The 17,831-nt window shown below is 46.7% G+C and overlaps 1 protein-coding gene across 1 annotated transcript in view; it reads right to left on the bottom strand.

The window, feature by feature from the left end:
- Positions 1–613: 613 nt before the first annotated feature.
- ZNF185 (zinc finger protein 185 with LIM domain) overlaps positions 614–17,831 on the bottom strand; it is a 71,746-nt gene continuing 54,528 nt past the window's right edge. The window contains exons 18-24 of the mRNA XM_055564470.1: positions 15,797–15,991; positions 13,294–13,404; positions 12,224–12,304; positions 10,111–10,182; positions 8,993–9,095; positions 4,136–4,234; positions 614–3,206 (exon numbers count right to left, since the gene is read on the bottom strand). Of these exons, the coding sequence (XP_055420445.1) occupies positions 4,136–4,234; positions 8,993–9,095; positions 10,111–10,182; positions 12,224–12,304; positions 13,294–13,404; positions 15,797–15,991 (661 nt within the window). The 3' untranslated portion in view covers positions 614–3,206. The remainder of the gene's footprint in view (positions 3,207–4,135; positions 4,235–8,992; positions 9,096–10,110; positions 10,183–12,223; positions 12,305–13,293; positions 13,405–15,796; positions 15,992–17,831) is intronic.

The raw sequence follows: 17,831 nt of genomic DNA, 5'->3' as shown, positions 1-17,831 counted from the left end.
AAATCTGACAGGTCTATTGAATAGGAAGGAACTCCAAAAGGGAGGGGGGATATATGTATATGTATAGCTGATTCACTTTGCTGTACAGCACAAACTAACACAACACTGTAAAGCAACTGCTGCTGCTGCTACTAAGTTGCTTCAGTCGTGTCTGACTCTGTGTGACCCCATAGACGGCAGGCCACCAGGCTTCCCTGTCCCTGGGATTCTCCAGGCAAGAACACTGGAGTGGGTTGCCATTTCCTTCTCCAATGCATGAAAGTGAAAAGTTAAAGTGAAGTCGCTCAGTCATGTCCGACTCCTAGCGGCCCCATGGACTGCAGCCTACCAGGCTCCTCTGTCCATGGGATTTCCCCAGCAAGAGTTACTGGAGTGGGGTGCCATCGCCTTCTCCTACACTCCAATAAAATTAATTTTTTTAAAAAGAGATCTGACAGGTCTAGAATTGCACACCTCCAGTGCATGTATAGTTTCTAGAAATGCTGGGTTGTTTTTTTTTTTTTTTTTTGCTCTTTATATTTGATACTTCTTAAAAGGATTTATTTGATTTTGTAAAGAGAATGGCTTCAAGTAATAGGAGAAAATTAATCACACAGCCAAATGCACCACGTTATTACACTTAAAAAAGGAAACCTTAACATTTACACATGAAGTATCTCACCATTTATTATGTTTGTGTACATTACCGTGAGTCAAGCAAGTATGATTAAAAATTCTAGGCAACTAAAAACAAGGCAAGTGTAATGCAACCACTTTTTTCCATAAGTCTGCAGAATTCTGAGCCATTTCAACCATGAAAGAGACTTTTTCAGATTGAAATCAGTATCTTGCACATTGGTTCTAAAACTCCCTTAAAGGCAGAGTGTATCTTGAAGGTGGGGAAGCCAGCCTATCTTGGACCTCTTTCCCTTTCACTAATTCATTCAGCACCTATGTGTCAATCCCTACCATGTGCCAAGTCCCTGGCTGAGAGCTAGTCTTGAGGAAAACCAGCTCATATTTTGTGTCAGTACATGGCATGCTGTGCCAATGTTCCCCTCCAGAGCAAATCTGATGCACATCAAGGCAAATAAATTGAATGTTCTTCTCTGATCATTTTGCAAGAACAAGTCCACCATCCAATGTGCACAGGGCTCATAAACTGGACAGAGATAGAGAGACATTTTCTAATTAAATCATGAGAAGGGGTGGTCCCAAAATGGTGGAAGAATAGGACAGGGAGACCACTTTCTCCCCCACAGGCTCATCAAAAAAAAAAAAAAAAAAGATTATTTGAATGTGGAGAAACATCCACAAAACAACTTCTGAACACCAGTGGAGGACACCAGACACTCAGAAAAGAAGCCCAATCTCTTTGAAATAAAGAGAAAAGGCCATTTAAAAAGGCCAATCATTAAAAATGATTTAATCAGAAAAACTGTCAGTTTGTCCTTTTGCAGAACTTACACAGTGAAAGTGAAAGTCGCTCAGTCTCATTCTACTCTTTGTGACCCCATGGACTACACAGTCCATGAAATTCTCTAGGCCAGAATACTGGAGTGGGTAGCCTTTCCCTTGTCCAGGGGATCTTCCTAACCCAGGGATCAAACTCAGGGCCTCCTGCATTGCAGGCAGATTCTTTACCAGCTGAGCCATAGGGAAAGCCCAAGAATATTGGAGTGTGTGACCTATCCCTTCTCCAGTGGATCTTCCTGACCCAGGAATCAAACTGGGTTCTCCTGCATTGCAGGCATATTTTTTACCAACTGAGCCACCAGGGAAGCCCAATTTACACAGTAATCCTGGTCCCAAAGGTGGAGGAGCCCAGTTGCATGGGCCTACATCTGTCCAGCAGGCCAACAGGAGTCCCTGTTCCAAGTTCCTGGGGTCTTGGTAGTTGCTGTTAGCTTGGGACAGAGTCTGGACTGGAAAATGGGATGTCACTGAGGGCCCTGTGCTCAGATCAGTGAGCCCACTGGAGCTTCCCCTGGGTCGACAAGCTCTTCTTTGGGAAGATCTGTGAGTCAAATCTCTTCCCAGCTAAGATTATTGCAGTTCAGAAGTGTTTTCATGGAAAAGGTGGGTGAGGGGGGCCAGTTTGGCTCTTCTTGTATTTTACCCAGGATGCCCAGAGGAGGAGTACAATTTCCCACCTGCCTCTCTTTGTAAAAGTGTGCCTCAGGGAAGGTCTGAGGGGGGCATGTTCCCCGGGAGAACTAGGTAACCTCCACACAGGCTCAGGACTATGGCTACAGTTACTGGAGAGACACAGCAATGGTTCTGACCACTTATCTTAGCCTCAGTATCCTCATTTGCAAACTGGGGAGAAGAATACCCTCTTCACAAGATTAGAACGGGGATTAATGCCATCACTCTGTTATAATGCCTGCTATGTAGTAAGGCCTCAAGAACGCTAGCTGATTTCCCCCCTTCATAATCTTGCTGGAGTCTATACACTCTAAGACCTACTTTAGGGAATCTTTGTGTAAAGTTTAGGGGTTGGAAACTGAGGTCAAATGTATCAATCAGCTATCAAAATTCAGACACAGATGTCCATTTGGTCAGTAGGCTCTTCAGAATTACATCATAGAGAATTTAAACCTAATGTGTAAACTTTCTAATACATGCCCACATACCTACGGGGAAGAACTCAGCTATACTGAAAGGTAGGTAGGAGGAGGTAACTAAAATCTGCTATGTAACTCAATTCGAAGCAACGAACTAGTTGTAAAAGGATATGGAAAGTTCAAAAAATATATATGGCAAATAGACAAGCTAAACATTAGCCTATGTCGATCCCTAGCATTCAGTGTGTGCAATTTACCCACCAGGGATCGTCGACATTCTTTAACCTGGCCCCTAAGAAGCTTCAGGGGGGTCTCCTTCTGCTTTCAAGTCCCAAAGGCACACTTAGGCCACCTAAACTCATCAGGAAGCTGACTGGTCTTAGGGAAGTCAAAACGGAATTATGGTTCAACACTCTTTGCTTGAACCTGAAGTAAGATCATGAATGGGTAGTACTTTTTCAGCTATAAAAAAGGTACACACAAAGGGATTATCATAAGATCATCAAGATATGCTACTGGATGTAAGCAAGTTCAACTTAAGAAAGGCAAAAACATGAACAAATCAAAAGCATGAGGAAGGAAGTGAGGGAAGAAGAGCCAGCAACTTGGGGCAACTGGGGTTAGTCAAACTTGTCCAGGAGTCATCACTTTCTTCTCAGCCTGCAGGAAGTAAAAGAAAATAGAAGTATCCATGAGATTGGAAACACACACCCAATCCAATGAGCAGTCAGAGGATCTTGGGGAGGGCGACTGCTCCAGGCATGGGAAGTAATAGTCCAGATCAATGTGTCTTCTGGAGAAAAGGCAGAACAGGCTCATAGGTAGTAGAGGGCCTGGTTGATACCCATTCCCATTGCCTTCAAGAGAGATACTCTGTCCTGTGCTTCTAGTTGAATAGGTGCTAAGGAGGAGGGGCTGCCAGGATCACCAGTCCCCATGAAGCTCAGACACTGTGGTCAATTCCACTGGTTTTCAGCAGGCAAACCTGTGTTCAAGCAGAGTTGACAATGTGGACCAGAAGCTTCCCAAGCACCAGGACAGCACCATCACTTCCTACACATGCTCACTTATCCTGGCCTTTACCTGCCGCTGGTCCCCAGCTAAATATCTTGTTTTACTGAATATCTTGGCTGTTGAGTCCTGATCTGTTGCTATCTGAGCAATGGTGGAGGCAGCCCAGGGGACTGTATCAGAGAAGCTGAATCTGAAGTCCTGGGTTGAGGTCTTGGTTGTACCATCTACAAGCTAAGTGCTTCTCCATGTCCTTTTCCTTTAGGTCTTTACTTCCTTGTCCCCAGATGGGCCAATGACCTAGCAGGGAAGCTAGGGGGCTTAGGTGAGGTGCTGCATGGAAGGTGCTCCTTGAGAGGAAGAGACAGTGGCTTCTGCAGCTTGGAAATGTCCATGGGAAAGGTCTTCATCTGTACCACCTCAGACTTCAAAGTGTCACAGGGCATAGGGACACAAGGACTCAGGCACCCTGAACATAAAGGCTAGGAGAAATAGCAGTGCCTCAGGTCAAGACTCAGGGAGACACTAGGGCACATTTCTTCCCCCTAGTAAATTTCCTGCTGCTTGGCAACACCCACCTAGAACAGCTTCTCATAGCATTTCTCACAGTGGATGGTATCACGGTGAATGAAGATCTGATCCAGAAGCTCACCCATTGGTTTACTGCAAATCCCACACTGAAAGAGAAAACAAGCTAGAGGTCAACATACAAGTGCAACAATCTAAATGAGTGGAGTGGGAAGGCACCAAGCTGATGTCACATCCTGGACTTTGAAGCAGACAATTTAAAAATGGCATAAACAGAGACAAATCCCAAACAAAAACAAAAGCAACAGTAAAACAAAAACAAAAACTAACAGGCAGAATGATCACACGGTTGTTAGGAGCCCAGGTTTCAGAATTGGGCCTGAGTTTGAGCCCTAAATTGACTGCTCCTTAGCTGGCTGAGCTTGGGTGAGCTACTGAGGCTCTCTTTCCTCATCTATTGGAGAGCTTCAATTGTGATGTTGAAAGTGAAAGGAAGGTGATATGAAGGCGCAATGAGAGGGAAGGTGATTTCAGCAGTCCAGCCCCTCTGGCCTGCCTCTCCAGCCAACTTCTAAAGGATGAAATGGCTATCCATCTGCTGCAGCCCCTCCTGTTCTGAGAGGTTAGAGCAGAGGGGCCTGCAGACAGTCTCAAATAAGAGGAGACCAAGAATGACCCCATATGTCTGGGGCTCCAGCTATCTCCAGGCACACCCTGGACAAGCCTTCTGCTTCCAGCTGAATGTAGTGGAGATCCGCTGCTAGGATCCCTAAGTCCCTCTGCTCATTCTCACCCAGCACCTCTCTGACGTCTTTCTTCTTCTACCTTTCAGTTCCTGTCTCCTGGCCACTTTTTCACTGTAAATTAATGAGCCCTCTTTCATTTTAGTTACTGTAGGCCAGAGCTTGAACCTCAACTTAGCCAACTAGTGGTGGTGATGCATTTAGAGGATAACCTCTGCAAACAGAAAAAAAAAAAAAATCAACAACCCTGGCTTGCAACGTGCCTCACGCTGTGGAGAACAAGGAGCCTAAAAGGCTGTTATGATGCTGTGGACATTAAGTGCCCTCTCTTTATTCCTAAACATAGCAATACAAACTAGTGTTTTAAAATGTTATGCCAGTCTAACAGAGGTAAGATAAACCTCTGATAAAGGACAGTGACAGATGAATTTATACAGATGAACCTGAGCAGTGGAATGGCATTTCCTGGGAGGCCGTAGAGTACAGCTCGGACAACATTCACTCTGATTTTGGAGCCAGGATTTTGACCCTCAGTTCTGAGCAGCTCTGTGATCTTGTGAAAGTGATATCCTTTCCACCTCTGTGCTCATGGTCCCCAGGGGTGGGTCTCAGGCACCCTGCCCACATTCTAAGAATTTTCCAAGAATACCAGGTCTCACTGTTTTACCACAGTTCTAAGTTTCCCTGCCCTGTGTGCGACCCAGTCAGGCAAGTTTAAAATTCCTGCTACTGTGGGCCTCCTCCTCCCATGCCTTTCAGCCTCCTGCTGGCCTCTTCATTCGTATTCCCTCTGCATGCATGATGGATACCTGTTCAGCCACCTGGAAAATACCCCTGGACATGTCTTCATCTCTGACTCCAGACCCACCTCCCTCACAAAACCTTCCATTTTGATATTTGGCAAATCTAATACAGTTATGTAAAGTTTAAAAATAAAATAAAATTAAAAAAAAAAAAAAAAACCTTCCCTGGATGCCCACCCACTCCAACTGTACCTTTCCTCTAACACTGGGCTCTGTGGCACCAAATGTGCCAAGAGTTGCTTAAGTAATTCTGCTCTGTTTAACAGGGGTGCTCTGTGATTAAGGTATATAAATAAAAGTTGAAAAAATACTTTGGGATTTTTTATTTAACATTGTTTCCCTCTGTTAGTCAAGTTCTAATTATATAATATGGTATTATTAACTACATACACTGTGCCGTGTAGATCTCTAGAACTAACCCATCTTGCGAACCTGACAGTCTATCCTTTGACCATCACCTCCCTGTTTCACCTCCTCCCCAAGCTCCTAGCAACCACTGTTCTACTCTCTTCTAAGGATTTTGCTATTTTAGATTCCTCGTATAAGTGGTACTGAAAAGTGTTTGCCCTTCTCTGTCTGGCTTACTTTGCTTAGCACAATGTCCTACAGTTTCATCCATGTTGCTGCAAATGACAGGATTTCCTTCTGTCTGTAAAGGCTGGATCATATCCCATCTTAATGTATATACCACATTTTCTTATCCATCAGTCACTGCATATTTAGATTGCTTCCATGTTTTGACTATTGTCGAAAATGCTGCAGTGAACAGACAGTTCAGAGACTGCTTTGAGATCCTGATTTCAATTCCTTTGTGTATATACATAGACGTGGGATTGCTGGATCATAGCATAGCCCTATTTCTAATATTATGCTTGACTTGGTGTTAGGATAATGTTGGCTTCATAAAATGAGTTTGGAAGTGTTCTTTCTTCTATTTTTGGAAGAGTTTTAAAGGATTGGTATTATTTTTTCTTTAAATATTTGTTAGAATTGCCTGTGAAGACCTGGCCCTGAGTTTTTCTTTCTTGAGAGGTGCTTGGTTACTGATTTAATCAATTTATTATTGGTCTCTCCAAGCTTTCAATTTCTTCTTGGTTCCATCTTAGTATGTTTCTAGGAATGCATCCATTTCTTCCCAGTTATCCAATTTATTGGTATTTAATTGTTGATAACTGTTTCTAATAACTTTTCACTTAAGTCCAGGAATCATGAAAACAGACTGGTCTTTGCCAAACCACATGTCACAGTCTCTGTCTGCACCTCTACTCTTGAGTCAACTCTGCATCTGCACAGACAGAAGGGCTTCCAACACCTAGCATTTTGTTCCTTTCCTCCAATGTTCTGGACCCCTTTCTACCTCAGCCGCTGCTCTGGCCAGACTCTCTGTGGACGAGCAGCCTCAGCATTGTCTGGACTTCTTAGACAAACCAATTCTCAGGTTCCACCCAGACGTACTGAGTTAGAAACCTTGCTGGGGCCCAGCACTCTGTCTTAAGAAGCCCTTCAGGGGATAGTGAAGTGTGAGTCACATGCTCCAGTGTGAGAACTGCTGCTCTAGAACTCATCACAACCAATAAGTCATTCGCCTTGACTTCCATGTCCTCCAACTCACTCGGATAGTCTCTGCCATCGGCTTACTGTTATTGTTCCCTTGAGCACAGACTAAACCATGCCAACTCACCTGGCATAGCCTCTGCCCCAGTAAATGCTAGTGTCCCTGTTTCACCTCTGTGGCTGATCGTGGCTAGGGAACACCACACTACATGCTAACTGGTCTCCAAAGGAATGCACAAGTCCTCCCCTCAAGCAGGCTCTGCAGGGCCCATCCAACCTCCTTGTCTCTGAGACAATTTTCAAATCCTCCCCTTTCTTCTCAAGTGTCCAGCACTCCTCCCCACCCCTCAAAGGTGATCCTTTCATCATCCACTGAGAAAAACAGAGGCAACTAGTGAAGAAGTTCCTCATTCTTCCACCCACCAACCTGGGAACCTCTCCATAATAATGACCCACAGATTCAGCCTTTTCTGTCCCTGCCATGTGTTAACTGGTGCCCATCTTTCTCTCCTCCAGATGTACATCAGGATCACCATCAGCATCCATGTCTCCTGCATCATCAGTGTTTGCTTGCTACTCTTACCACTCCCACCAGCATAAACCCATGCCTGGCACCTCTGCCCCACTGCCCACTTGCACTGCTCTCTTATAAAGCCAACCCATCAGGAGAGTGTTTCAGAGTGACTCTGTCCATTCCCACATGAGCCCACTCCAATCAGACATCTATCCCCATCACTCCACCAAAACTGTTCCAACTGACATCAATGACCACCATGCTGCAAAGTTCAAGGGCAGTCCTCAGGCTTCATCCCATTCAATCTCTCAGCAACCACTGACACTGTGACCACTGGACTTTCTGTAGAAACTGTGTCACTTGGGGCATTATATTCTGTGTGACTTCTCATCCTCCTCTGCAGACCCCTTCCTCTTCCCAACCTCTAAACGCTAAAAAGACACAAGGGCTCAGTGTCAGACCCCATCCCCACCTACACACACCCTAGATGATTTCATCAGCCCTGGCCTTTCCCTGGAACACAAACACACATATCCATATGACCACAGGTGCTCCCTATATAGCTCTTCCTGAAATTTCACTCATCTACACCTCCCCTTTGCTCAAACCTGCTCCCCTCCAGTATTTCCCTTCTCAGTAAAAGCCACCACTATCCTTTCAGGTAACAGCTGGGCCCCAAACTTTGGAGTGTCCTTTGACTCCTCTCATTTTTTCACACTCCACAAACTGCCAGCTCTATTTTCAAACAGTATCCCCAATCCAGCCACCATCTTGACATCTGCCATGCCAACCCCCTAATCAAGTGGCTGTTTTGTTTTCTCTAGCTTCAGTCAGACGTTGTGTTTCTACCACCCAAACCCTCTAGTAGGTTCCAGCTTCATTTAGAATGAAATCTAAAGTCTCTCTGTGTCCTCCAACACCTACATAATCCAGTTCTTCGGCATCTTTGTGACTTTATCTCCTACCACTAATCTCTTACTCAGGCTATTCAGGCCATGTGAGCTAAAATACTCCATGCTTCTGCCCCTAAGGCCTTTGCACTTGCTGGTCCTCTGTTGGGAATAGTCTTTCCCCATAAGACTGATTTTGTTTCCCTCACAGTATTAAGTACATAGAATTGCCAACACTCATTAACTCCTTTAGACTTGAGAGCTCACTCAGCTCCCACTTCTGCAAAGCCCCCGAGATGGAGCATGAGCATTCAGAAATCAAGCCTTCTCCATACTCTCTGAACCAAAAAGGAATCCCCAGCTCTGGATGATGTTCTCGGCAACACCACCCCCTCTTCCTTACCTTAAAGCAATAGTCATGGCAGCAGATGCCGAGGTGTTCTAAGGTGATCTTTGGACAGTCTCGGATCTCCCGGTTGCAGTAAGTACAGATTCCTCCACATGTTCTGGAAAATGAAAAAGAAGAATCCACGGTCAGGCTGGTATGCAAACTACTGATGTGATGCAGCCAGACTCTGTGCTTTGATGCAGGCAGCCTGACATCTTTACCTGTGGTGTGCAGCTGGCCATGTATAGCCTTGGGCCACACTGGACCTCAGCCCATTGTAGACCCTCACAGTTTCCAGAAACCAGTCACATATCTTCACCCTACTCTCTATCATACACGTGGACACTGCAATGTGATTCTTATTCCAGGCAGCTTGCTTCTCCCTGTCCCCCTACCAAACATATCTGCATGGTGGGCTGCTCCCCTCTAGAACGGGAAGACCCATGTCTTCTCCTACAGGAGACATGTCCTTGTATGCCCTACCCGGCTCCCTGTCTTGATGGCCCTTCTGTTCATGCCTGGGACCACTGGGTCCTGCCTGGAATATCATAGGGACAGCAAGGACCCAAGGACTATCATGATGTCGGTGTGGCTGTGGAGCCTGCTGGGACCTCATACTGGAGTCCTAGATACCGACTTGTAGATTGAGTATCTCCCCAGTTCCAGGATTTCTGCCTTTGTTCCTGGAGTCACCCCTGCTTTTCCCCCTCAGACAGAACTTGCTGAACGTCCCAGCCTGCCCTGCTGCTGGCCCAGGGCTCAGTTTCTTGACACCGTTGCTAAAGACTCCTGCCCTCGTCACAGCTCTGTTCCTCGCTCGTATTTTACCACCACCAGTTCCAGCTCACAGTTAGAAGGCAGAGCAGTCAGGGCCCTGGGGTTCATCCTAGCTCTGTCACTGATTCACTGTGTTTGCCTTCTGGTCTTAGCTGGATTCAAAGGCTTTGGTTGCCACAAGTGTGACATCTAGATGAGGGACGCATGCCCTATGCTGTGGTGTGACACATCATATCTGGAAATGGATCAGAAGTAGCAAAGCAGTAGACAAAAGCAAATGGACTTAATGGCTACATCTCCCTCAGCTGCTTCTCGTCTGTAGACCTGTGTGCTCTTTGGTAACACAGCAGACTTACCTCTCAGAGTATGGAGTACCATCATATGGGAGTTTCTCCTCCATGTTGCATGAGTCCTCATTGCTGCCAATGCTGCAGGGAGTGTTATGGGAGAGAGGAGGGCAAAAAATGGGAGGCAGATCACTACTGCAGTCATTAGTGGAGAATGCTTTTCTGATTAACCCTGTGGCCACAAGCTGAGACGTGACTGCCTGACTTGCAATCGTCTGTTATGCTAAATGGTAGGGGAAGCTTTAAACTTGGTGCCACCAAGGCATAATTCTTGCAGAGAAGATCCCTTGCCTTGGGGGCAAAGAAGACCTGCCATGATGAGGAAGATGACAAGTGTGTGGCTAGGATTCTGGAGGCTGTGCATACCAGAACTGTCACTTTCACTGACCAGGGGGAAAGGACCATGGCTTTTCTCCCCACATATATACCTGGGTTATAATGTGACAGTCACCAAAAGCCCACTCACAGCAGAAATCAGACACTAAGAATAGGAACAAAAAAGGAAGGAAACATTCCAACATAATACCTGTGCTTAACTTACAGAGTGTGATTCAGGGTGGCTTTTTTTTTTCCTTTTATGTCTTTATTTTTCAATAATATGACTTCTTACATAAAAACTAATGATTAAAAACTATTTCCGAGGAAGGAAAACTAGCTACAAGCTCTAGGACATGCTTTGGTGAAGCTTCCATTCTCATAGGAGCTGTGTGATGACCTCCTGAGGTAAGTGACCTGGCTAAGGTCATGCTTGCAGTAAAAGGAGTGAACTAGAATTTCATCCCAGCTTTTGATTTCTTTTGAGCACTAAGCTTATTTATAAACCTTCTGGAATGTAAAGCAAAAGGGGAAAACACATTGAACTACACAATTCTAAGTGTCCAATTAAACAAAGTACTGGTGAGACTGGAAGAAGAAATACCAGATGGACAGTGTTCACAGAGGCAAAGATAGCTCTCTTGAGGGTGCTGGAGGGTTATAACAGTAAACAGATATAGCTCTCTTGAGGGTGCTGGAGGGTTATAACAGTAAACAGTATTTCTCATATCTAAACCTCCCTGAAAAGTCTATAGAGACAGAAAATAGACAAGGGCTGTGGCTGGTGGTGTGTGTGTCGGGCGGGAGGAGGGGGAGAGTTGCTAATGTGTCTGCAGTTCCCTTTTTGGGTGATAAAAATTTCTGTAATTGGATAGCTGTGATGATCTCACAACATTGTGGATGTACCAAAAATGACTGGGCTGTACACTTTAAAGAGTGAATTTTATGATATACGAATTATATTTCAAAAAAGCTACTGGGGAAAAATCATTCTAAGGAGTTACAAATGAAGAAACTGTGACTCATAAAAGTTGACCATCTTGCCCAAAATGACCTAACAAATGAGGGTTGAGTGTGTACTTGAACTTGATCCCTATGCCCATGCTCATCATTCCACAGAAGCAGTGAAAGCTGGCCTGGAATCTCCAGAGGCCGAATCCTGAAATAAAGCCAGGATGTTCCTTTCTGTTACTAAAATCCTAACCCCAGAAGTGAGGGGATGTGTCATTTTCAAAAATTCCCAGGAGGACACTGTCTCAGTGTGGGTTAGTTTTTAGATGAGGTGGCACAGAGGTAGACTTCAATACAACATCAGGAAGCAAGCAAAGAGAAGATGAGTGAAAAGTTATGCATGTATCTGTGTGAACACACACAGTCAAATGTGTGTTCAAATGAAGCAAACGGGCATGCTGGACGGAGCATGGGATCTGAAGAGAGGAGCTCTGAGTTCTGGAAGGATGGAATTAACTAGACGGTTCTTAAGGGCCTCAACAGCTCTATCAAGAGTGATACTCTCAGGATTTCACAAAAAGAAAGCTTGTAGTCTACTGAGAAAGATAGGTAGAAATGGATGAAGCTGCAAGTGGAACATAGGATGAAGTAATGATAAAAGGGGAGCACAAGACATCAAGTTAGGTAGAACAGCTGGAAAGGTAAATCATGTCCATGGGCAATTAAATCATCCACCTATACGATAAATGAAGGTACTCGGGCCATGTACTTAATGAGGTACTGGGGATGCAGGAATGAGAACAACACAGGGCCTGGCAGGAGAAGGCCATGATATGAAAGATCTGGGACTTCTTACCTGCCATAGAATGAAGACAGTGGCTTCCTGGAAGATACCTCACCAGCATTCACATACTCCTTCACAAAGAGAATCCCTTTGCTGTAGAAAAAGCATAACAGAACAGAAATAGGTATACCGGAAGATTCCAGGGGACTGGGCCTGATCTAAAGTAGGGGTCCAGGGCAGGGAGAACCCCCATTTAGTGGACTTGGGCTGAAATCAAAGCTCATGGGTATAGCCGGCTGTGTGCAGATTTGAGAGTGCTAGAAAGAGGCTCCCTACAGCCAGTGGTGGTACACTACCCTCCTGAGACTTCAGTCCAGTGGATTTTCTATCCTCCTCTCTCACCACATTTTGTTTCCCTTTTGTCTGGGACTGAGGTTGCCTATAAGCCTCAATCCTAGATTTTCAAATCTCTACCTGCAATCTAATCTCCCCCTTCTCTCCCTTCTCACCTATGGAGTTCCAGAGGTCGAGAAGTTGCCTCACCCCGGACAAGCCACTGGCATCATTGGAAACAAGGTCTATTTCATGATAGACTCATAATGACCCCAAATTTGGCCCCATTTCCATGCTCTGCACTCCAGCCTGCTGGCTTGATGGCAGTAGAGGCTCCTCTGATCTCTCCTACACACACACACACCCCTACCTCACTCAGCCTCCTTGCTATGACTCCCTTCCTGAACTCTAACATGGCATGGGGGCCAGGAGCAGAGGTGAGGCAGTAGGTATGTGCCTCTTCTCACAACAGATAACATGAGAGAAAGAGACGACATAGGCCTGGCCTCAGAGGTATTTCTTTGGCCTTTTCAAGCATGTTCCCCAAGAAATACTAGCAAGGTCAAAAGGATAGCAGAGCCCTAGAAAGTGACACATCAGCTTCTCACTGGGAGACTCCATTCAGGCCTCCACATAGGAGTTTATACTAGGGGAACCTGGGCTACACTCTGTGGCCCCTTGAACAGCAGGCTGCTGGGAATTGCAGTAGGCACTAGAACTAATGTCAAGGAAGTAGCATGAGACAAAAGCTGAGTCCTTTAGCTCCAGGGAATAGCCCAGAGAACATCTCCCAGATGGTCTCTTCTTACCTGGTTGAGTTGGGCTCCAGTTCACTTGGGGAGGCTGGCATGTGAATAGGATGCTGCTCAGGAGGGGCAGGGCTGGGAACAGAGACCATACAGCTCGAGGGGTTTCTCATCCTGAAACAAGTGGAGGGAGGGGCAAGTACGTCAACAATGAGAACCGATGTGTTGCAGAGTCACACAGGGTTATCAGGGGTTAATGCCAAAACTGCCATGTCAAGGAGTTTAAAAGAATGCCAAGGTTTTTTAAACAAACTTTGAAGATCACTGAGCTTCTGTTCTTTGAGGCTCCTGAAATCAATGGGTAGAAGCACTCATTTTGTAAGTCAGAGGCAAGACCCCAGCCTTCAAGCATGTGCCCATAACTACTCCTACAGCCAAGGGCCTTGGCCTGTGATTCACTTGGTTATAGCATAGCTATAGGGCTAGCACAGACTTGACAAACAGCCCCTTCCTGGAATGAGCTCCCTGCCCCCTTCCTCCAGTGAAGTCTCTGGAGAATACAAAGCTGAGGAAGAGAGGGACAAATTAATTTAGGCATCACCAAGGAAGAGATGTGGATGGACCTTATTCTGGAAGTCACCTGCCGTAAGAAGAGGAAGAAAACTTATGGGTATAATGGTTTTTCTGAATCTCAACCCCTTGGTGTAACACACAACCCTTGGCCTGGAATTGGACCTCCTAGCCAGCTCACAAGGTGTTTTTCTGGCCAGGCCATTACTTGCTTTTATTCTGCCTGTTCCTGGATCAGCAGTCCCATACCAAAAGCTGCTGCAGCTGCCTGCCTATTACAGTTCAGGGAATTCTTTTAGGTTCCATCCCTGAGCCTTCCCCATTTGTGCCATCACCTCATGTCAACTCCCTGTCTAACACTCTCAGCCCAGCTTTATGGGAACACACTGCCCTGGGTTAATTCTGGCTTCTCTCCAACATGGTGCCACTCTGATCATGTCTGAGTTTGTGGCTTCATCCACCTGCCCTAGCCTCTGGGATACCACCCCTTTGCCAGAGAATCCAGTGCACAGGACTTCAACTAGTTTAAGAGTGGGGATTTTAAGGAACAATCATGATCTAGCACCTGCCCAGATCCCAAGCCCCATTTTTAGGGACTATGTCATGTGCACCTGACCTCTCTGGTACATTTGCACACAACACAACCTTCTCCTCTGGGAAGCCCTTCCAGGGTACCTGCCTTCTCACCCCAGGCTGGACGAGGTTCCCTGCCTCAATGTGCCCAGTCACCCTGTGCTGGTCCTATATCACTCTAGGACACAGGAATGCACCGTGGAGACTGGAGGAGGTGGACTAGCTGGGAGGGGAAGCCCCGTGGGAACCTGGAAAGACAGGTGGGGGGATAAGGTACAAAATCAGACAGTGGAAAGAAGACTGAGTACAAGAGGAAGGAAACAGCATCCATTTCTGACTGAGCAGCTAGCAAGTGTCTGGCATCCACTTATCCACACCCAACACAATATTTCAGGTGACAAAAGAGCTGCAGCAGCAAGGAGACCTGAAGGATAAGACGAGCCAGTTTATCAAAAATGGAGAGGCTGCAGATATGACATGGTGATTAGCAACACAGGCCCTGGGCTGACTGTGTTTTAATCCCTATTAGGCCACTGCCTGGTTGGACGACTACTGGCCAGCTATTCAACCTACTTCTGCCTCAGTTTCTTATCTATAGAACAGATAATAATAGCACTTCTCCCATATGGTTGGTGTGAGAATTAAGTGAGTACACATAAAGCATCAGAAGGATGCCTGCACATTCTCAGCTCGAAGCAAATGCTAATGGCTATTACTGTGGTGTTACTGCTGTAGTAGTCGGTCATCGGTTCACTGTGTGTTTCATGAGTGGAGATAGAGGGCTGGCCATTTTGTTTGCTACCTACAGCTGGCTCACATGGAGTATATAGGCTCTTCTGTCCATGGAACACCCCAGGCAAGAGTACTGGAGTGGGTTGCCATTCCCTTCTCCAGGGGATCTTCCCGACCCAGGGATTGCACCTAAGTCGCCTACACTGCAAGCAGACTTTTTACCGTCTGAGCTACCAGGGAAGTTCATTTGTATATCATTTCCCAAACTTGTGGCCACTCTGGGGAAAGATCTCTGGGGAGCTAAGGAACATGGTTATGCTGCCATGCAAGGCCATCCTGATGGCTGTGGCAGTGGAAGAATTTATTCACATTGTAACACACTTTCCTCAGAAATCTTCCACCCCCATGAGTGGCAAAGGCACTCTGTATCCCTCTGTCAACCCAGGTCTTCATGCTCCAAACGGCTGTCAGGCTTGGTGTAACAGATTTGATGCTGTGGCTTCAAACTCAAGCCCACAGAGACCTACCCCTGGTATGCTCATTGCTGGTCAGCTTCACAAGGACTCCTAGCCAATCACACCTGCAGAAGGTAACGGGCATGACTAGTGTTAGGATTTGCTTTGGGGTGTGTCCCCTGACAAAACTCCAGTTCAGGCAGGCTAGCAGGAGCCCGGCACAGAGTAGCCCTTACCTGTTGGCTGGGCTGTCCACTTCCAGGCGCTGCTCAGGATTTCCAGGGCTGCTCTGCTCTGAGGTGCTGGGGTCTGTGCACTGCTGGGTGGGTACAGCTGGGTCTCCTTGATCATCTTGCAGGGCTCCAGGCCTCCCCTGCCACGCCTCTCCCACCTTGGTAACCACATTCTTCTCCTCAAAAACAACCAAGGTGCTGAGGAAGAATGAGTCCTTGGTCATCCACTGCACACCCATATACCCTCCTGTGACCATAGCAGGCTCCTCTCCTGGGGGTGGGGTGGGGTTGGGGGGCACATAAGAGCCTGGCATGGCCCCCACCTCAGGGAGCATTCATGTTCTCCTCAGGAGGATCCCAGCACCACTGCTCCCCTCCCATCGCAAACACAGTCCCCAAGAACACCTGATGACTTCAGGTCAGTTCAGTCGCTCATTTGTGTCCGACTCTTTGTGACCCCATGGACTGGAGCACACCTGGCTTCCCTGTCCATCACCAACTCCTGGAGCTTACTCAAACTCATGTCCATGAAGTCAGTGATGCCATTCAACCATCTCAACCTCTGTCATCCCCTTCTCCTCCTGCCTTCAATCTTTCCAAGCATCAGGGTCTTTTCCAATGAGTCAGTTTATCTCATCAGGTGGCCAAAGTACTGGAGTTTCAGCTTCAGCATCAGTCCTTCCAATGAACATTCAGGGCTGATTTCCTTTAGGATGGACTGGTTTGATCTCCTTGCAGTCCAAGGGACTCTCAAGAGTCTTCTCCAGCACCACAGTTCAAAGCATCAACTCTTTAGTGCTCAACTTTCTGTATAGTCCAACTCTCATATCCATACATGACTACTGGAAATGACTACTGATAACCTCAATGATGTTTTAAAAAACAAAGACCTCTCAGCTGGAAACAGCACCATTTCTGTCCCCTTCGTCCTGTTACCATTGCTCCTTTCTCCAAATTTCCCCAGTCCCAGTTCACCTGTTCTGCTTAAATAGTCCCAAGCCATCCTGTCTTCTCCCCAGGCTGAGGTGCTCAGAATGCCTGTACACTAAAATCCAGCAGGGCACCAGCTCTCTGGCAAGAGGCCTCCCCCTCAGCTGCTTTGGCTGGCTGTGTGTGTTAGTAGCTCAGTCATATCTGACTCTCTGCGACACCATGAACTGTAGCCCGCCAGGCTTCTGTCTATGGAATTCTCCAGGCAAGAATACTGGAGTGGATTGCCATTCCTTTCTCCAGAGGATCTTCCTGACCCATGGATGGAACTGTGGTCTCCTGCATCACAGGCAGATTCTTTACTGTTTGAGCTACAGGGACGTCCTGCTTTGGCTGGCTGGGGGGCGGGGGGGCGGGGGTAGGAGGGCAAAGGAGTGGTAAGAGAATCACTGGGGCTCGCTACATTCTCAAACAGACTGATGACCCTGCAATGCGGGGGGAAGGGCCATGAAAACCAAAAGGCTTCTGAGCATGCCCAACAGGTGAGGCTCAACCCATTGGTGATCCTTGCTTGCCATCTGCTGGCTAACATGGGAAAAGCCCAGAATAAGCCCTGCCAAAGCTGAGCACGCCTAGGACAGCCATTTTATTTATTTATAGTCGTATTTCACGACGGACATCGCGGTCAGAGCTCTCAGCTGCAGAAAATGGCGGCTGTTGCAGGCGCACACCTGCCAAACTCCACTGAGAATGAGCCCACGGCACATGCACAGGCTCAGGCACAGACGTACCGTTGTTGCCCGTTTGTTGATCGCAGTTAGGATCTCCTTGTCTTTTTTATTGCCAAGCCGTCACAGTTATTTCTAACGAAGTAATAGCATTTTTATTTTCCCCACACACATGAAAATTATGGGGTGAGGGTCTGTTTGCAGGTCACAAATTGCTCTCAGGATGTAACTCTGACTGCCCTTCCCATCCCTAGTCTGACCAAGTAGCTGCCACTACACTTCCCATCACTAAGTCTGCGGATGGAAGTGGGATAAAAGCAGAAGCATGGGCTAATAACTTAGACGGCCCATTTAAGGCAAACAAAAAAGTCTTTCTTAAC

Source organism: Bubalus kerabau, chromosome X, assembly GCF_029407905.1.
Source record: "Bubalus kerabau isolate K-KA32 ecotype Philippines breed swamp buffalo chromosome X, PCC_UOA_SB_1v2, whole genome shotgun sequence".
In the NCBI taxonomy this organism is placed as follows: Eukaryota; Metazoa; Chordata; class Mammalia; order Artiodactyla; family Bovidae; genus Bubalus; species Bubalus kerabau.
Note: the sequence above shows the minus strand (reverse complement) of the source record. Positions and strands in the feature narration are given on the sequence as shown.